The sequence below is a fragment of the Neofelis nebulosa genome, chromosome 10, assembly GCF_028018385.1.
Source record: "Neofelis nebulosa isolate mNeoNeb1 chromosome 10, mNeoNeb1.pri, whole genome shotgun sequence".
NCBI lineage: Eukaryota > Metazoa > Chordata > Mammalia > Carnivora > Felidae > Neofelis > Neofelis nebulosa.
Genome location: NC_080791.1, coordinates 108,427,413 through 108,447,828, shown reverse-complemented (window position 1 = coordinate 108,447,828; position 20,416 = coordinate 108,427,413). Strand labels below are relative to the sequence as shown.

The 20,416-nt window shown below is 47.8% G+C and overlaps 1 protein-coding gene across 5 annotated transcripts in view; it reads right to left on the bottom strand.

Moving 5' to 3' along the window:
- POLA2 (DNA polymerase alpha 2, accessory subunit) overlaps positions 1 to 18,283 on the bottom strand; it is a 30,556-nt gene extending 12,273 nt beyond the window's left edge. Inside the window, exons 1-10 of one of the 5 annotated variants that reach the window (XM_058689620.1) lie at positions 17,386 to 18,283; positions 14,028 to 14,152; positions 13,448 to 13,539; positions 12,800 to 12,857; positions 8,182 to 8,288; positions 5,988 to 6,181; positions 5,021 to 5,109; positions 3,628 to 3,783; positions 2,704 to 2,766; positions 1,882 to 1,924 (exon numbers count right to left, since the gene is read on the bottom strand). In XM_058689620.1, coding sequence (XP_058545603.1) covers positions 1,882 to 1,924; positions 2,704 to 2,766; positions 3,628 to 3,783; positions 5,021 to 5,109; positions 5,988 to 6,181; positions 8,182 to 8,288; positions 12,800 to 12,857; positions 13,448 to 13,539; positions 14,028 to 14,152; positions 17,386 to 17,464 — 1,006 coding nt within the window. In that variant the 5' untranslated portion in view covers positions 17,465 to 18,283. Of the gene's footprint in view, positions 1 to 1,881; positions 1,925 to 2,703; positions 2,767 to 3,627; positions 3,784 to 5,020; positions 5,110 to 5,987; positions 6,182 to 8,181; positions 8,289 to 12,799; positions 12,858 to 13,447; positions 13,540 to 14,027; positions 14,209 to 16,901; positions 16,980 to 17,385 lie in introns of those variants that run through there. The other 4 variants (XM_058689619.1, XM_058689621.1, XM_058689622.1 and 1 more) reach the window with 4 other exon arrangements.
- Positions 18,284 to 20,416: the final 2,133 nt, after the last annotated feature.

Genomic DNA, 20,416 nt, shown 5'->3' with positions numbered 1-20,416 from the left:
CGGATCATTCTGCACCGCCCCCCCCCCCCCCCGCCCGCTTACAAAGACCCTTGTGTTTGCACTGGGCCCACCTGTGCAGTCCAGGCTAACCCCCCCACTCGGGATTCTTTTTTTTTTTTTTTTTTTTTTAATTTTTTTTTTTTTCAACATTTATTTATTTTTGGGACAGAGAGAGACAGAGCATGAACAGGGGAGGGGCAGAGAGAGAGGGAGACACAGAATCGGAAACAGGCTCCAGGCTCTGAGCCATCAGCCCAGAGCCTGACGCGGGGCACGAACCCACGGACCGCAAGATCGTGACCTGGCTGAAGTCGGACGCCCAACCGACTGCGCCACCCAGGTGCCCCGGGATTCTTAAATTAAGCATACCTGCAACGTCCCTTCTGCCATATAGAGTAACATATTCACATGTTGCAGGGACTGGGCGGGGGGGGGGGGGGGGGGGGCGTTACTGGTCTACCAGAGCAGGAACCCCATGAAATGAGATGGACAGTTCAGGGAGAAGAGTAAGTTTCATGCAACGATAGGGCAGAGGACAAAGTTAAATTTGGTTCTGAGGAGCCTACAGGAGATGTAAACCCTGGAGTAAATACCAAGTGCCAGCTGGACGAGGCCCATGTCTTACTCTGTCTCCACGAGTCCCCGGCTCAACACCTTGGTCAAAAATGTTTGTTAATAACCTATTCAGCTGCTTCCAGAGGCTTCCCTGGCATACAGCGAGGCTCCGGGCATCTCATGTCAATTTCGTTTCACCCCCTGAAGTGGACCTAACATCACCAAACTACTCGTGTTGCCAGAAACACCTATCTTCTGATACAATGGGCAATGTCACAGACTCCTAAACTGCATTCCTGATTCTAGGTCATCTCCAAGAATGACCTCATCACTATCAATGTGCACAGGGGGTTGACAATACCCTGGCGTCAGCCATCTCATTGTGAGTCCTCAATAGTCTTCTGCTTTGCTTTCAAAAATGCTTTGAATTATTTTGAGGCAGTCTGTTAACACTTCTTTTTGTCCCTTCCCCTCTAGATTAGTTATCAAATGACTCTGGGCTTCCTTAGAAATTTGTCTACTTTTTTCAATTTTTAAATTTTATTTAAATCCAAGTTAGTTAACATATAGTGTAATAATTATTTCAGGAGAATTTAGTGATTTATCACTTACACATAGCACCCCAGTGCCCAGCCCAAGTGCCCTCCTTAATGCCCATGCCTCCACCCAGCACCCCTGCAGCAACCCTCAGTTTGTTCTCTGTATTTAAGAGTCTCTTGTGGTTTGCCTCCCTCTGTTTATATTTTTCCTTCCCTTCCTCTATGTTTTGTTTCTTAGATTTGTCTAGTTTTTAAATAAACTTGCTATTTTGGAATAACTTTAGAAACATAGGAAAGTTGTAAAGACAGCACCAAGCTCCTGTATATATACCTTCCCCCAGCGTCCCGTAATGTCCTAATGCCCCCAGCGTCCTGACTATGGTGCATTTGTCAAAACGTAGCAATTAACGCTGGCTCATTACTCTTAGCTTCTGAGTTTATTTGGGTATTACTAGCTTCTCCACTAATGTCCCTTTTCTCTTCCCGGATCCCATCCAGGATAACACAGTGCATTCAAAGAAATTCTTTTATATAAACTATTCCTATTTTCCCTCTCATAAAGTAACTTCCAGATACAAATGGCATGCCTCTTGTAGCCAGAACCCAGGTGGCAACGCTCACTGCGCTCGGACCCCGGCCTTCCACAAAGCGCCTGTGAAGCCACCAATCGGCTGTCACCCCTAGCCTCCGCCAGGGTGCGCCCAGGCAGCTTCTGCAGTTTTCTCAGGGCCTGAGGAACCTCGTCCACCATATTCACTGTTAGCAAAACGTTTGGACCCAGGCTTACCTTCATCCTCTTTGGTGGGCTGATAAAATGGAAGCGGCACACCCTTAAAGACAGGAGAAAAGCTAAATTGAGGACTTACCCCAGGCACCATCTTTGGTTAAAAAAAGGGGTGGCCCCTGACCCGCATGGGAGGGGGCCGGGCAGATAGCATTTGCAGGTGGGAGAGAGGGTAGTGGGGGAGGGCTGAGATGCATAAGAAAGCAGCCTCAGTCTTGCTCCTTGGAGCTAAAAGCTCACAGATCTGATGATACCTGCCATTCTTCTATATGGCTCAGAGTGACCAAGAAATCCACGTAATGGGAGGTCACGGCTAATCTCATAATATAACTCAAGACAGGTGCTTAAAGTACCAGTTCCCTAGGCCAGGACCGGACAGCAGGGAATCTGAGACTTCTGCTTGCACTATGTGAAAATCAGTAGAGGATTATCACCTAGAGCAGGGATAGGTAAACTAGGGCCTATGGGTGCAATCTGGCTACTTCCTGTGTTTATAAATCAAGTTTTACTGGCACAGAGCCACACTCATTGGCTTATGAGGGGTCCATGGCACTTTTATGCCACAGCGGCACAACTGAGTCATTGTGACAGAGACCATATGTCCTGTAAATTAGCCTGAAATAATTACTCTCGGGCCCTTTACAGAAATGGTTTGCTGACCCCTGGCCTAGAGGCAGCTTCCCATTTTATAGAGAATTGGGAAGCAAACAGATAGGCTCTCAAGAGGGATGAGTTTCCAGGACAGTCAGAACTGCATGTACTGTGCCTGCAGCAAAGCAGGGGTGGGGGTGGGGGTGGGGGGGGTTTGGGCAACTGCCGGGGTACCTCGTAGAGTTTGGTGGCAATAAGTTTTCCACCCGTGGTGTTGATTCCTTCCAGAATTACAACCTGAAGGACAAGAAGCAGAACGGGAGATAAATGACAAGTCAGCAATAAACTATTTTGATACAGTTAAAAATTATTAAGTATCGGGGCACTTGACTGGCTCAGTGGGTAGACCATGCGACTCTTGACCCTGGGGTTGTGAGTTTGAGTCCCACGTTGGGGGTAGTTTACCTAAAAAAAAAAAAATTAGGTACTAAGTCCAGCTATCTCATTTTGTAGTTGTAAACGTGGGGGTATTTTTTTAGAAAACAAATTAAAGGGGCTGGGGAGCCTGGGTGGCTTAGTCGGTTAAGTGTCTGACTCTTGGGTTTCGACTCAGGTCATGATCTCACAGTTCGTGATCTCACGGTTCGTAACAGTGTAGAGTCTGCTTGGGATTCTCTCTTGCCCCGCCACCTCCCACGCCCCTTCCCTGCTTGTGCTCACTCACTCTTGCTCTCTCTCTCTCTCTCCCTCCCTCTCAAAATAAATAAAAAGCTTAAAAAAAAAAAAAAAAAGAAAACAAAGGGGTTGTATTAGTAATAATTATGCTCTATATGGATGACCGAATTTTTTGTAATGATCCTATGAGGTAAGAATTATTATTCCTATTTTAGAGATGAAGACACTCTGGCTTCAAGAGGATAAGGAATGTGGCCAGAATGACACATCTCGTGGGGTGGAGCTGGACCCCAGCAACAGATCCCAGAGCCGAGGTCAGAGCACTGGGGGAAAGCTGGAATCCCCGTGAGCCTGGGCTCTAGCTACATCCCCCGCCGCCACAGGTTGAAAGTGACAGGCAGCCGGTGACAGAACGCTCGTCCCCAGAGCTGCAGCCCGCTACATGTACTACGGGGTGAACAGCCCTCGCGCGTCCCATCTCACCTGTCCGGGAAATAGAGAGTATTCTTTGAGCTCAGATAAATCCACTGGAATTTGAGCCCCTGAGGAATGTTCCCGGTCTCCCTCAAGAATCACGGATTTGCTGTTCAGCTTCCCGTTGGTATCACAGCCAATCTGGCCCAGCAGAGTGACAGGCTCCTACCGAAGGTATAACAAAAGAATGACAGTCTTTGGGACAGGAGCTCAAAACCTGAGGTCAACAGAATAAATCACAAAGCAAATCCCAAACGGCAAATATTTTTTGGCGGGGCATCATATTGACGAGAATCACCACTGCCTCTCACGGCAGAAGAACGAACACTCAAATGGCATTTGGTCTGTCTGCACCCCCACCCCCATGCTTGAGCCCCTCTAAGTGGCCACCTAAGCTTGAGCATCTCAAGTAAAGGGAAACTTGCACCCCAAGGCAGCCCACTGCATCTCTGGAGAGTTTCGACTATTAACAGTAGCTCAGGTCTGTCGAGTTCATGAACATCGGGCACTGTTCTACAGGCTTACGTGTATTAACCTGTCTAATTTTCACAATTGTGAAATTGTGGATACTGTTATTGTACTCACTTTACAAATGAGAAAAATCAGCCCAACAGGTTACATAATTTAATCAAGGTCAAAGAGTGGGTAAAGTCTGGTTTGAAGTTTGGCTCCAGAGCCATATCCTTAACCACATACCATATTGTCTCTTAACAGGAAGTTCTTCTCTGAATTGAGCTGAAATTTCTCTCCCCGGGGCTTCCTCTATCCTGTTCCCACTCCTGGGGCCAACTGAGGAAGTCTAATCTTTTCCCAAACTTCCTTCTATGACATGGTTTTGCATATCTTCCCCAACTGGTCAATCTTCTCCGAATGCAAACAATGACAGAAGTACCATAAGGAATGTTCTAGAACACATTTCCCCTTAGATTAAAAAATGTTTTAGAGAGAAAGCACTGATCCATATGCCAGATGATATCACCATTCAAGATACTACTGGCAACAGTTGGTCCCTAAGGACAGAGACCAGATTAGGGGAGACTAGGAGTCACCGTTTCTAGACTCCCTATCCTTGCCGTTGTCCTCATATCCTGATAACTGAATGCTTCTATTTGTAGGAAATCTCCAGGGGGCACCTGCCTTACCACTAAAAGGAAAAGGCCTCAGTCTTTGCTTGAGCACAAGACCCTAACCAAGTGCACAGAAAATGACCGTCTCTGGTCACAAAACCCGACAGTTCTTGTAGGTCTTTCTTCAGAAGGATCCATTTTATCAAATTTGACCAAGACGCATGTTCTAACTAGAATGTAGACAAGACGTAAAGAAGGACGCAAGAAGGATGCCTGTTCCCCATCAGTTAAAAAGTACAACAGTAACTGGGAAGAACTGGTAGAACAATTCTTACTTGAGCTGGGACCAGAACGGAAGTAAAAGCCTCAATCTGGTAATGTTCCTTAAGTTCGCTGCCGAGTTCTTCTATCTTGCAGGTCAGAACTGAAATCCCAGAGGGGAAAAAGTATCGCGTTTAGGACATTCCACTTGCCAAGGGGAGAAAAATACCACACGCTGTAAGATATTAAAGTCAGCCAGAAGCAAGAGGGCGTCCAGGACGTCTTTCTAAAGACTAACGAATCTCTCGAAATCGGGTTGCTGAAGTGGCCTTCCATTTGGCCACGTATCGTGTGGCAGAATCCCTGAGAGTCAGCATGGATCCCCACAACCCAGTCTTCCCTTTATTTTGGTCATCAGTGAGGTTTAGGGGAAGTCAAGCCCAAGCTGGAGCATCCTCCATTCTTTACAAGGAAGAAGCCGTGAGTGTCTTTGACCTCACTTGGGCTTTTTTGACATAGTTCAAGTGGTTGTCACTGGGAAATGGTTGCGTGCTTTTTCTTTAGCACTTTTCTTTAGGGAGGCAAAGTGACTTGGGAGAATTACTGAGAGCATCCCCTCCACTCATGTCCCTCCACTAACGGGGCGTGTGGAGGACACCTACCGACTTCTATATTCAAAGGCAACCTTGGGACTCGTTCTACCAGCCTTGCTAAAGTTTTGTTACTTTATACCTTTCCAGGTGGTTTTATAGTTTCTGGAACTTCTTTCTTTCTTTTTTAATAAAAATTTTTAAATGTTTTATTTATTTTTGAGACAGAGAGAGAGACAGAGACAGGGAGGGAGAGTGTGAGTGGGGGAGGGGCAGAGAGAGAGAGGGAGACAGAATCTGAAGCAGGCTCTAGGCTCTCAGGTGTCACCACAGAGCCTGATGCGGGGCTTGAACCCACGAACCATGAGATCATGACCTGAGCCAAGGCTGGGCGCTCAACGACTGAGCCACCCAGACACCGCTTCAGAATTTCAAAGGGAAAAACAATCACCTTCTCGAATGTCTGGAAGCTTCTGAAACATTGATTTGTAGCTCCCGGTTAGTGCCTCTGGACACCCCAAGACCTTCAGGCTGATATTGCCAGCCCCTCCTCTTCCAGACCAAGACACTCCCTGTGCTGAGCCAAAGGAGGTAACCGCTTCTCCGCGGTTACTTCTCGAGTTGTACTTCTGAGAGGGAGTAGCACTGATCGGAAGCAAAACAGGTAAATATTACTGTACTCGTATCTAAAGAGAGAGGGGAATACAATGAGGTCACCTTGGGGATTGGACAAACGTCAAGCTGGCCTCACATTTTCTAAATCTAATCAGCTTAATGGGGTCGGACATACCCGGACCTTTAAGGAATTCCAGGGATGAGGGTAAGTTTAGAGGCAGAGACAGATTTTAAAGGTTTTCTCCTGGCTTCAAATGACCAAACCAAACCAAACGCTGAACTGATTAAGAAGCAAGTTTCAAGTATCACTTTCCTTGGTTTCTTACGATTTTTTTTTATTTTTTAGCACTTATTAGAATACCATTAGAGGCTGGCTGTGGATAAGCCCGAAGTTGCTGTGCACATCTAATACCTCACGATGTAGTTTAAGGTAGACACCCCAATAAGACACAGTTAAAAGGAATTAATCAACTTTCCCCAGTGTCTACGGAGGTGGAGATGTAATGAATTCAGTCAGCTGGTGAACAAATATTCCCATTCTTCAAGGCTCAACTGACACGTTCTCGTATGTCCTCTCACTGACTGGTAAACAAAAACACACAAATACTGCTGAACAGCTTGGATGACAGTGAGGCCCTCTAATCCTCTGGTCGTGCACACAGCTCACAGAGAGGTCTATTTCAAATGGTCTTCATTTAATGCGCCGAGACTCTGCAGGGGCCAGTTTTATGTGGGTGACATTGCAACTGGCGCTACGAGTCCCTCTTTCGACAGACAGGCTACAGAAAATGAGCTCAATTAATCGCCTCGCTCTCCAGGGCCGCCTCTACTTGAATAACTTAGAGGTTACTTTCATAAATTACCAAACCAGTCTCTGACGTCAGCTTTATTAGCGTGCATTAAAAAATGCCTAGGCGGTGCATCGCCGACTTTTCCAAGCTCCTCCCAGAGCAACTCTGTGGGACAGCCATGACCACCGGCCCTTTAACGCCATGACATTTTGAGCGACTGCTTATTTAGAGATTATAACTGCCGTGATAGTGCTGGTTCAGCTCATGAGAACCACGTCTATACAGCAAGTTTCAAAGATGCCCTTGGAAGTCTAGAAAGCTCACGTCCAAAACCTGAGAGCAGGAGTGGACCAAGCTGGCGTTAACTGTCTGTCCATCAGAGTCCAAGGACTGCTCATCTGGAATGATTGCGATCACCTCCTTTCTCAAGAGAAGGAGCTGGGAAATCTTAAGCTCTGCTGAATCTGGAAGACGTGATCCGAAGCACAGGTGGTGGCCGATGGCAGTCAGTATTTCCCTAAACGGTTAACGTGACTGCTTCTTAGCCTCATCCTGATGTGGCAACACCAAAAAACCTTTCTCCGATTCGGCAGGGCCCTCACCTATGGGATTCTCCAATAGGAGACATGTCATTTACGGATTTCAAAAAAAATCACATGTGATCTTTGTGGATTTATGTGCAGAGGTGGCAGCGGGGATAAAAATGCCAATTAAGTCCGTGTAGAGTCACAGCGACAAGCAACCTCTCAGAAACTAGTTGTAACCTGAGAGAGGAACAATAAACGGGTTACACAACATTATGAACGCAGAGACGTGCTTTTCTTTTTAAAAACTAAATACTTTAGCTTAAGAGAAGAAGAAGAAGAAACCCAACAACAAATGAACTAACAGAGGCAGGTGGAAACCTATTTGTCTCAACTGGCAAGACTCCTAAGACTCCAGGACTTCTGAATAGATAGGTTGTTTTCCACAGAAGATATCAGTTCCTGATCTAGGAAATGAGCCCCAGAAAAGTGGGTGGAAAGTAAGTTTCCTTAACTACTGGAAGACACGGTAATTTTCCACACAGGAAGAGAAGGCAGGGAGGGCAGGGAGAAACGAGGCTCTCCGGCCAGGCACCGCAGAGGTACATGTCCACCTGCATTTCGTAGGGTCACTCTGTAGAGTCAGCCACGCGATAACCAGAGAAAGGGGAGGGCAGGCCTGCTGTCTGGCAGCTGGATTCATTCTGATCCATACCTTGGAGAGAAACTCGACGGCGAGAGAAGCTGATGGGGGCTCCGAGTAGACACAGTCCTTTTGGTTAGGGGGGTTTCTGGGGTGGTGATAGCTCGCTTCTGAGAACCCTAGGAACAAAACAGAAGACAGAATCCCAGTCACTGTAGATGCAAGTTGCTAACCGAGTGTATACAGCCCCTTAGGAAAAGAAGCATGGTGCCCAAATGTAGGGCACGAGGTAGGACTGGGTTGGTTCTGTTCTTAAGGCCCCATCTCCAAGCATAAGCCCACATAGAAATCTGTAGCGGCTATGACCAAGATCCATCAGAATCCTGTCCCCATTTTGAAGGCAATAATGAAAAAGTACCAACAGTTCCCAGAAAAAGACTGCCAAGCAGGCAATCTGTCCTGTCAAATTGTTCACGTGGTCGCTCTCTTCCCCCACCTCTTTGCTTTACTACAGCTGCTGAGTTTTGCGACGCGTACGGTTTTGACCTGTGCGGCCACGGTTTCCTCAGAAGGGATGGGACCACGTTACTACTCATTTTGGCAAGGTCCCCCGCACGTTTTCAAAATTAGAGATAGGAACAACTCCAGGCGGATAACACGGTTGAGCTCATAGCTGGAGACTATTTAGCAAACACCTCATTGACGGTCACTTCTGTTTTCTGGTTTTTTCTCATCAACCAAGAATCCAAAGATATGCCCAGGAAGGAGGATGAAGCCCACAGCTCAGAGATTCATTGCTCCCCAAAGTCTAGGACAGACGACTGTGGCAGAGCAAAGACAAAACCCTTGCTGGGACCACAACCAGGAGGCCAGTTGGCCTGCGGTGGATTCCCTGCCCTTGGGCTCCTCCTGGCTGTGTACAGAAGTTATGCCACTACGGCTATCTGCTGGGGATGACTGGGGACAGAACACACGAGAACGGACTCAAGACCGTCATTAAGTAGCTGGAATGGAAATTAGATTTTAAAAAGACCCTTATGCTACCACTCTTATACAATAACCATTTTCTTTTCACCCCTCTGCTTCCTGCCCACTGCTGGAGACTGCTGCGGCCCAGCCCACAATAACCATTTTTAAAAGATGTTTATTTTATTTTTTAAAGAGAGCATGAGCAGGGGAGGGGCAGAGAGAGAGGGAGACACAGAATCTGAAGCAGGCTCCAGGCTCTACACTGACAGCAGAGAGCCCGATGCGGGGCTCAAATCCTCAAACGGTGAGGTCGTGACGTGAGCTGAAGTCAGATGCTCAACCAACTGAGCCACCCAGGTGCCCCTACAATAACTCTTTTTTAATGGTATTTTAATATTTTTCCAATTAAAAAAATATAAATTCTAATATTTAATCTTAGTTTAAATACAAATCTTGGGGCGCCTGGGTGGCTCCGTCGGTTAAGCGTCTGACTTGAACTCAGGTCACGATCTCACGGTCCATGAGTTCGAGCCCGTGTTGGGCTCTGGGCTGATGGCTCGGAGCCTGGAGCCTGCTTCGGATTCTGTGTCTCCCTCTCTCTCTGCCCCTCCCCCGTTCATGCTCTGTCTGTCTCAAAAATAAACGTTAAAAAAATTTTTTTTTAAATAAATAAATACAAATCTTAATTTGAATATTACATATACTGCTTTTTTGCACTATATTAATTATGAGCAGTTCCCCACATTATCAAAAACTTTGTCCTTTTTAGTAGCTGTGCTAATTAAATTGCTACATAATAATTTACCTAACTACTTCTCTACTGCTGGATGTCTGGGATGCTTGTAGTTTTGGGTGATTATAAATAATGCTGAGATGCCCACCTTTACACAGACAGCATCTCCCATAATTTGGATTATTTCCTTCGGGGAGAGTCTGACTAGGGATAGTTACTGGACCAAAGGATGGATAAGATTTTATGGTTTTGCTATACATTCTCAAACTATTTTCTTAAACGACCCTTGTAATACACAGGGGCCGTCCAACTCTGGGGCCAAGGTGGTGTGGCAGTATTTCAAGAGAAAGACAGTCTGTCTCCCAGGACGCGGCAAGAGGAGGTTACTCTGGGAGACAACGCAGTCTCGCGGTGCTCGTCCTCAGCCCTCGCAGTGAAAGCTGATTGTGTCAATAAACCAACTCCAGTCATGCTTCTTGGGGATGCGCTCTGACCAGGCTCATGAGGTCTGTCAACACTACATGCCAGTATTCATTCACAGCGATGACAAGTGACTGAGGGTACCATATTCCCATAAGCTGGGGTGAGCACATGCTCACGCCACACAGAAACCCAAGTTATGGCCAAGGATGCCAGTTTACTAACTTGCTAGAAATATAACGTTGGCGGCCTGGGAACTTCAAATCCTTGGACTAACACATTCTCCCCTGTCGGGCAGGACATGAGGAAAGCCAGACTATAACCACTGGATTTACGGTGAGCCTGGAGGCAGAGAGTCGCTGTCAACTGCACAAGGCAAATAGTGATGATAAACCAAGGCCACTGGAACATTCACCCCCTATAGCACAGGTACACCTGCCTCTGAGACCCGACAAGGGCCTGGCAACCTCACTGTGGCACCGTTCGTGTGGGAAAGACCATGACTATTTTGTCAGGAGGCCACCGATGTGTGGCCTAATAACAATCAAGCAGTTTCTGTGTGCCAGCTCCTGTTCTGAGTATTTTACATTCCTCTAGCTCAACCCACACGGCGTCTCCCCTGAGCTTCAGATACATTTCATATTGTTTGCTCATTTCAGTCCGACTCACTCAACTCTGATTCCCTGGTCACCAAATGTGATGCATAACTGAGCCTCCTAGGTGTCTCCGTAGCAGGAATGGGTGTCCTCGGTAGGAGGTCTCCGTCGCTGGGAGGGTACATACTTCCACATTAAGTTAAGTGAATTTGCATCTGATCTCTGCGTCAGTCTACTGAGAGCTGGGTTACCACGAGTCAGTCCCCAAGAACGTGATCAGCTCCGGACATACAGACACATCAGATAAATTCTGGAGCCGTGAAGCTGTCCGTCAGATCGACACGTGGCAGCCCCGCTGGGTCCCGCAATTCTGGCTGATCCTACGCAGGGAGCCGAGGCAACCGTGCTCATCCAGAAGAGCTGTCCTTCAACAACTACCAATGTGCCAGGCTCTGGGCAAACAGCAGCGAACAAAGCAACGTCTCTGCAGGGAGCTTCCGTTCTAAGGGAGGGAGGCAGACTAAAACAAAGAAGTAAATATAGAACAGGTCTCATGGCAATGGGTTCCACAGAGAAGAATAGAGCAAGAGAAGAAGACGGGGGAGGGAAGGAGGAGGGGGCTTTGCTCTCGCAGGCAGAGCCATTGCCTCAGGCAGGGGGCATAGGAGATGGACACGTGGGATGTGTCTCAAGAGCAGCAAGACCACCAGAGTGGGGAGGAGGGTGGGAAGACAAGGGAGTGGGGCCAACTCCGGACAGACGCTCACACACCTTCTGAACGTGATCAGGGACGATGGCAGAGCCAGGGGAGAGCCGAGAGCAGGAAAAACCTAGTCCGACTTGCATCCGAAAGGGGCACGGAGCACCGACTGTTGTGTGAATTGCTTGGAGGCGGACAGAGTGAAAGAAGCCAGGACGGGAAGCCATCCCACTCACTCAGGAGACGCCGGTGCTGCAGGCCTGGTGGTGACAGGTCCTGGCGGACAGGGCTCGGAGAGGACCCGGATTCTGGAAGGAGGGCCGACGGGACTGGTGGAGGAGTTGGATGTGGGGTGTGAGAGAGAAGGAAGACTGGGGGAGGTCTCCAGGGTTCCTGGCCCGAACGAACGCAAGAGCGGAGGTACCTTTTAGTAAGGTGTGGGCTCCCGGACAAGCCCATCTCTAGGGGGACGGTCAAATGCTGATTTCAGATCTCTTCAATTTTAGGCTAAGGGAAGTCGCAGGAGGTTCACACAGTATGTGGTGTGTGCCTGTTTTGTGTCAGCACCTCCACGGGGCACGTTTTCAGCTTTCTTGCTCGCCACAGGCACACCTGAGCTACTCACCTTCCTTCTCATGGGGTAACTTGCTTTGAAACATTAAGGCTTGCTCCGTGCTTATGAATTTCTACACATTTTAAGCTTCTTGAGGGCAGAGCCCAGCCATGCTCGTTTCATTCACCACTGTTCACCCAGGGTCTCGTACAGTGCCTGGCGCTCAGCAGCTGCTCAGTCAATGAACAAAAGCATCCCGATGGTATAGCTGAGGAAACCGCGGCTCAGATAAAACAACTCACCCCAGGTCACCTAGGTCTTTTGACTCAGGCTTGGAGGGCAACACTATTCCACTTATCCTATCCTACCTCTTAGGCTGGGATCCAACACCAGAACTGCATTATTCCATTGCAGGACTTCTGCCTGATACAACACTGTAACTTTTACAGAGAGTAATTATGGAGAGACTGTATTTGTAAACATTTTATGATATGCTAACTGGAAAAAAAAAAAAAAAAAAAAAAGCAGGGTAGCTTTATGGTCACAAGGACTGCTGTTATGTAAGCGCATCTATGCCCGTGATGGGAAAGGCAGACGTGGCAGGATCCTTTCCCTTAGAACTTCAAATGTTGCGATAACGTTTTAATGTTTCTAGAATAAAGACAAAAGAAAAAAAAAAAATGCTACTTGTAGAAAGCATTTCCAAACACTATACTCACCTTAGAGGGTGTGGTGTAAGAGTTCAAGAGGGTCTCTTCTTCTTCCTCCACTTCAATTCTAAAAAAAGTGTTTAAGGAAAACAACCAAAATCGAAGGCGATGGTTGATTAGATAAGAAATCTAAATAGTAGGTACTTAAAAAAATTTTTTATTTTATTTTAGAGAGACAGCCAGTGGAGGAGAGGGGCAGAGGGGGAGAGAGAGAGAAAATCCGAAACTGGTTCCTTGCTCAATGCAGAGCCTGACGCGGTGCTTGATCCCACAACCCTGGGATCATAACCTGAACCAAGTAAGAGTCGGATGCTCAACCAACTGAGCTGCCCAGGTGCCCCAGTATGTACTTTTTATTATTTGTTTTTATTTTATTAAGTTTATTCATTTATTATTTCTGAGAGAGAGAGAGAGAGAATGCACGTGCACACATATACACAAGTCGGGGAGGGGCAAAGAGAGAGAGAGAGGCAGACACAGAATCCGATGCAGGGCTCAAACCCACAAACCAACAAACCGCGAGATCATGACCCGAGCTAAAGTCGGATGCTCAACTGACTGGGCCCCCGAGGTGCCCCTACTATTTGTTTCAAAATTACACAAATTGTGAAACACAGCATGTGGCTTGATGCAAAGACCTTGGGCAGAAAAGGATACAGTTCTTGTATGGAAACAATGTCTCTAGCTCCTGCGTGCCCACCATCCCCGGAGGCTCTGTGCGAGGCTTTGGGCAATCTTTTGCTCAGACACTGAGGAATAAAAGATAATGAATATATATTATTGTGTAGTCGAGTAACAGAGAAAGTGTTTTTCACAGCCGTGAAGTAGGTGTTCAAAATGTAATCGCATATATCTAAAATTCCTCAAAGTAAGAATTAAGAGGATGCGTGATAGACTAAAAAGGAACAGTTATCCCGGGACTGTTTGTTTCTAAGAACTTAATTCTAATAACAAAACCAATGGTTTGAAGACCTACCACCCGACATACAGTTTTAGGTGATTTATACCCACTCTCATGTAATTGTTACAATAACCGTAAAAAATATGGGTGATTAGAACCACTAACAGAAGAGGAAACGGAGACCCAGAAACACGTTCTATAGTTTGCCCAAGTGCACATCGGGACCAGAATCCAGACCTGATTCTACAGCCTGTGCTTCTCAATACATCACAATGCCTTCCCTCAAGAGCAAAAATAGAGAATTTCAGGATTAGTTTCCTTACATTTTGTTCTTACCTCATGCTCAAAAGAGCTCAGGATCTCTGAGGTCAGGCGAACGTTACCTATGCTGGTGCAGAAGGCTATAAGCTCAGTGGCCATTTTCTCTTCATTCTGTCCATACAGAATGCACAGCTCTACCACTGTAGGAAGGAAAACTGGATGAGTAAGAACTCAGTTCATTGCTTGCAGCCTTCCCCTTGAAAAGTGAAAATAATCCTCTATTTATTCAATCAATATTTATTCAGCACCCACTAGGGCCAGGCACTGTTCCAGGCATGAGACTACAGCAGTGAACCAAACAGAAGAATCCTGGTCTCCATGAAGCTTACTATTGGGAGACAGAAAACAAATAAGTAAAAATCTGTAGGATGTTAGACGGTTACGTGTGCTGTGTAGAAAAATAAAGCCGGGGAAGGGCTCAGGGGTTGGTATTTTTCAACACAACGATTAGAGCAGGCTTCAGTGAGTGAAGACCGGAAGTGAGGCGTGCAGTATTCAGGGAAAGAGCTTTCAAGCAAAGATCCCGAGGTAGAAGCAAGACCAGCAAGGCCGCTATGGCTGGAACATAGGGAGGAAGGAGACAGAAGATGAGCCGAAGGGTCAAGAAGGTGCAGATTGCCGGCCATTGTAATTACCCTGGTTAACACTCTGAGTAACTTGGAAAATCACTAGAGAGTCTGGACAGAACAGGATCACTCTGGATGCTGTGTTAAGCATAGACTAAAGGGGACAGGGCAGATTCAGAAGGACCAATTAAGATAATCATGGCAGCGTGCCTGGGTGGCTCAGCTGGTTAAGCGTCTGACTCTTGATTTAGGCTCAGGTCACCATCTCACGGTCATGAGATCGAGCCCCACATGGGGCTGTGCGCAGAGCGTGGAGCGTGCTGAAGACTCATTCTGTCTCTCTCTCTCAAAAAAAGAGAGAGGGACAGAGAGACAGAGAGAGAGAGAATTATGGCAAAATGCAGGTGAGAGGTGATGGTGGCTGGGATCAAGGTGGTGGCAGCGGAGGTGGGGAAGAAGTGGTTGGGCTCTAGATGGGAAGCATCCTGAGCGTAAGGCCAGTGGGACTCGCTGATGTGAAGCAAAAAAGGAGTCAAGGGTGAGGCTGTTTTCAGCCTGAGCCCCTGGAAGGGTGAGGAAGACAGCAGAGGAAGTACCGTGAGGACATACAGGAGCTTGGTTTTTAGACACATAAAATTTGAGATGCCAATTAAATATTCAGCTGGCAGTAGGATGGACCAGCCTGCAGTTCTGCAAGAGGTCTGGGCTAAGATATACACCTGGGAATCACGAGCAACACATGGGATGAAAAACCACGAGACCGGCCGAGATGACTAAGGGGCTCGTCTGGGGCTCAGGACGAGCTGAGAAGTGGTGACAACCAAGGTAAGAAAACAACCAGGTGTAGTGTCTGAGAAGCGAAGAGAAAAACGTGTTTCCAAGAGGACACGACCGTCAAATGCTGCTAATTTGAGACGAGGACTGAAAACTCACCCGACTTTAGCTAGGTGAAGGTCACTGGTGACCTTGAGAGGAACAGTTTCAGCAAAGTGCTGGGGATGAAAAAGCTTCCTGAAATGGGCCGAGGGAGGAAAAAATTGAAGACAGCAAATATAGACAACCCTTTCGAGGAGGTTTGGTGTCATTGGGGAAGAGAGAATTGGAATGGGGGGGGGGTGTCAATAGAATGTTTTATTTTTTTATTTTATTTTATTTTTCAACATTTTTTATTTATTTTTGGGACAGAGAGAGACAGAGCATGAACGGGGGAGGGGCAGAGAGAGAGGGAGACACAGAATCAGAAACAGGCTCCAGGCTCCGAGCCATCAGCCCAGAGCCTGACGCGGGGCTCGAACTCACGGACCGCGAGATCGTGACCTGGCTGAAGTCGGACGCTTAACCGACTGCGCCACCCAGGCGCCCCAATAGAATGTTTTAAAAGAGGAGCAAGGGAAGCCTGAGTGGCTCAGTCAGTAGAGCATCGGACTCTTGTTTTCCGCTGAGGTCATATCTTGTGGTTCATGAGTTTTGAGCCTCGCATCAGGCTCCGTGCTGACAGTGTAGACAGAGTCTGCTTGGGATTCTACCTCCCTTGCTCTCTTCCCCTCCCCTGCTCACACTCTCTCTCTCAAAACAAATAAATAAACATTAAAAAAAAAAAGGGGGGGAGCGAGAACCACATTTCTATGCTATTAGGGGAAAAAGCTCTCAGAGCGAGAAAAAGGGAAAATATAAAGAGTTTAGAATTACTGGGGTGATGTTCTTAAGGTGAGAAAGAATGGGATTTAGGACTCAAGTGGAGGGTCTGGATTTTGCCAGGAACATGGAGAATTTATTCATTATAATAGGACGGAAGGAGAGGTAGGTGGGAAGAAGGAGCGGTGGTAACTTATGGAAGTTTTCCAATTCTATTTCCTTGGTGAAACAAGAAGTTCATCAGCTTTTGAGTGGGACAGAAAGATGTCAAAGGAGGAGAAGGTGGCAAACAGCCATCCAGGACACGCAGAGGGGAATAGATCAGGGAAATATGGTCTGACCGGCAATGTTAGAGTGCCAGTGAGGTTAGTGATTATGAATTCAAAGCCTAGCGTGCCAACGTCACTACCAAAGTAGTTCGGGGAAACGGAAGCAACAGGAATTTTGGAGAACGCACTGGGCATACGAACGTGGACTATTCTGGTATCTCACGTTAACATGTTGGCATCCTGGTTTTATGTATGAAAAACTGCTCCTGGCCCAGAGCCTGACCAATAACAGGGAGCCCTGGACCGGAGGAGAGGGGACTGGGGTTCAGGGACCAGCTCAGGCTGTCTCTCCCTCTGTAAACAGCTGACAAGCTCCCCACAGTTCCTACCAAAGCTCAAATTCAATTCTGGAAACCCACCTCAAGGGAGGCATATTAGCACAGACCACCAGCGGCTTTGATGGGAAACGACGGATCAGCAGAAATTTAAAGAGGAGGCTGGAAAGGGAGGAGCCAGGAATAAAAAGCCAGATTGCAACCCACCCCCCACCCCCCAATCTCTTGCTCTGTTATGGAGGCTTAAATAATTTCCCAGCTCTTGCCACCGGGCCTAGTCTGAACCTGGCATGTCCCAAGTGCACCCTTTCGAAACTGCGTTGATTTAAAGTGGTGCTTCGTATTTTTATTCTTGAGTTGGGATCCAAGAGCACGCTGCAAACATTTCAAAGTCCCCACATCCCAAATCTCAACACCTGGATTCACTCTTCACCTCCTAACGACCAAGAGGTCCGATCTAGGGGAGGTGGGGCTTGGAAGCGGTCCCCCTCTGGGTTCTACGTGACCGGGAACACGGAGCGCGAGCGCGGACCTCCGCTGGGGTCCGGGGCGGAGGCGAGGGACTCACATTTCTCAGCCAGAGCCTCATCGCAATCCACGTCAAAGATCTGCAACTCCTCCACCAGGCGCTGGGCCGACACGCTCATGGTGACTCAGGGGGCGGCCGGGGGTCCGGCCCACCGAGCTCGGACCGGAGTCTAAGGAACCCGCGGCGTGGAGATCGAGGGGCAGGACGAGCTTCCCCTGATCCTTTCACCCTTCGGGAGACCGAGACGGAAGGGGACCAAACAGCCCGAGCCCTCAGGCGGTCAGAAGGTCCCAGGCGTCAGTCACGGAGGAGCGCCTTATTTTAATTGGGAGAAGCCCCAAACACCCGAAGGGAGGAAGCAGAAATCTCGTTAACTCGCTCTTCTGGAGAGAACGTCCTGCTTCCTAAAAGCTACGGCGGAGCATCTCGAGGACTGGAGCAAAACGGAGCAATCAAGGAAAACCCGCCAAATGGTGTGCGCGGAGCGCGCATGCGCGAGGCCCCGTTCAACCCCACCCCTTCCCCTCTGCTTCCTTCTTCACCTTCCCAGTCGCCGCGCGCGCTCGCGCGTCTGAGGGCGCGTGCGCACAAACGCCAACGCGCCTGCCCGCGCGCTCGCGTCCGGGCCCCGCGGGCGGCGGACCCTGTGGCGGCTGCGCGCTTGCCTCTCGAAAGGCGCGAAAGCTGGGCTCCGGCGCGCGGTGTCCTTGACTCCCCGGATCGAAATCGCGTCCCCGTGCCAGCCGCGGTTGCTGCATTTCGGGCACCGCCCGCTGGGCGAAGCTCGGTGACGAAAGTCCGTCACCCTTTTGTCTCGTGCCTTGGTGCGCAGGCGCTGTTGTGTATACGCCCGCCAGCCTCCCAGACCTGTGCCCCGCGCGGGAGAGGGAGGGCAGGTCTTTCCTGCTCTGTCCCCGTCTTCGACCCTGCAGTCGGTGTGCTGTCGCTTATCTTAAGAGGGTGATTTCTTTGGGGAATCTGGTTGGTTGTCGTCAATGGTCGTCAGCTTGGTCCCAGCCATAGCGCTAGGTCTGTTTTCTCAATCTGGGGCATTTTGGTGGAGGATGGAGGGAATGGTGACAAGTGCCTTAAGTTTTTGAGCACGTTGGGTTTGGGTGCCTTTGGGTTTCTGAGTAGAAGTTTCCAGTGGGCGACTGAAAGCTTAGGGGTGAGGGTGGGTCACTGAGGGGAAGAGTGTGGAGGTAAAATGAGGAGGTGGTCTTCCCCCTGAAATAGCTAAGTCTTTGAGCCGGGAAGTCTATTGGCTCAGCTTAGGTCAAGAACCTTAGACATTATACTCCCCTGATGGAGCGCTGGGCTTTCTAGAAATGTTCATGTAATATACATCAGCCCTAAAGATGTTCATTTGCTTTTAACTCCGCATGTCTTATCCTGAGAAAACCAGCCAAGATCCAGACAAAGTTTTATGTACAAAGATGTTTGTGGTCGCCTTATTTACGATATAAAAAATGGAAACGGTTCCAACATACAAAGGTAGAGGCTGATTAAGGAAAGTATGGTTTTACCAACACAGTGATTCTCAAGACTGCCAAAGAGGCCAAAGGCTTCTAGGGGTCACCTCAAGGAATGAGCTGAGGCAGGGCCAGGCAGAGCCAGAGCCCCCTGTCTTAGCCTCAGCCAGGCAATATAGAGCAGTCAAGGGCAGGATGGAGAGGGAAAACCCTTACTCTCTCTCCCCTAAGGCCTCGTGCTGGTGGGTACCAAGGGCAGGCCCACCTGGGTACCAACAATAAAGGGTGTAGTCGTTTTCTCTTGTTATGTAATAATTGATCACAAATTTCGCAGCTTAAAACATCCATTTAGTAGCCCAAGCGTCTGCGGATCTGAAGTCTGGGCATAGCACGTCTCTGTTCTCTGCTCTGTGAGGCTGAAATCAAGGTGTTGGCCAAGCTGGATTCCTTTCTAGGGGTTTCTTCACCAGTCAGAGAAACTCTGTTTTTAAAGGGCTTGTTAAGTCAAGTCCACCCAGATAATTTCCCTCTCTTAAGGCCAAATGACTTGGGACTGTAATTACATCTACAAAATGACTTTACAGTAGTGCCTAGGTTAGGGTGAAGAGGGTACTCTCCTTACATGAAAAGATCTTGACTCCGTAGAGCCCAAGAAAGAGAAATAAAAAGCAAAGGGGGAAGTTATTGCATGTTTGTATCTATTTTGAAATCTGTAAGGCCTTTGATGTTGGGTATAGTTTCATTTTGTGATAAAAATAAATGCTAAAAATAATGTAGTATGAAAGAGGAGGAGTCGGATCATCTGCTGTGGGTGTTAAAAAATAGACTAGGTATGACACCAGATCGGAAGTCAGATTCTCAACTGACTGAGCCACCCAGGTGCCCCTCCCCTTCTTTTCAAATATTGGTGCCAATACTTCTCCTGTCTCAGTGCGTCAATCCAAACCTTGAAGTCACGGTTGAATCACAATGGACATCTAGCCTTTTTCCTGTTTCTGAGGGCAGTGGGTTCGGCATGGCCTCATGTGGTTGAATGGTTGTTACTGGTTTTGTTAAGAATACATTAGCAGTGTTTAGTTATTTTCTTCCAGTTCTGTTTCACTTAGAGTTTATTAGGAATGGCTGCTAAATTGTACCCAACACCGCGAGAGAACAGTTTCCTCTTTTAACTCATGGATGTAATGAAGTGTGTCACTTGTCACTTTTCTGATAATAAAACAAATGTTTGGGGTGCCTGCGTAGCTCAGTTAGTTAAACGTCTAACTCTTGATTTTGGCTCCGGCCAAGATTTTACGTTTGTGAGATTGAATCCACATCAGGCTCTACACTGGTGGCTCAGAGCCTGCTTGGGGTTCTCTCTCTCCCTCTCTCTCTCTGCCCCTCTCCCGCTCATGTGTGCACACATGCACACTTGCTCTCTCTCTCTCTCTCAAAATAAATGAACATTGTAAAAAATGCACTTTAAAAGACCGTGTATTAAAAATATTTGTGCATCCAAGAGCACTATCAAGAAAGTGAAAAGATAATTCACAGGATAGGAGAAAATATTTGCAAATCATATATGTGATAAGGGTCTAGTATCTGGAATTATAAAGAAT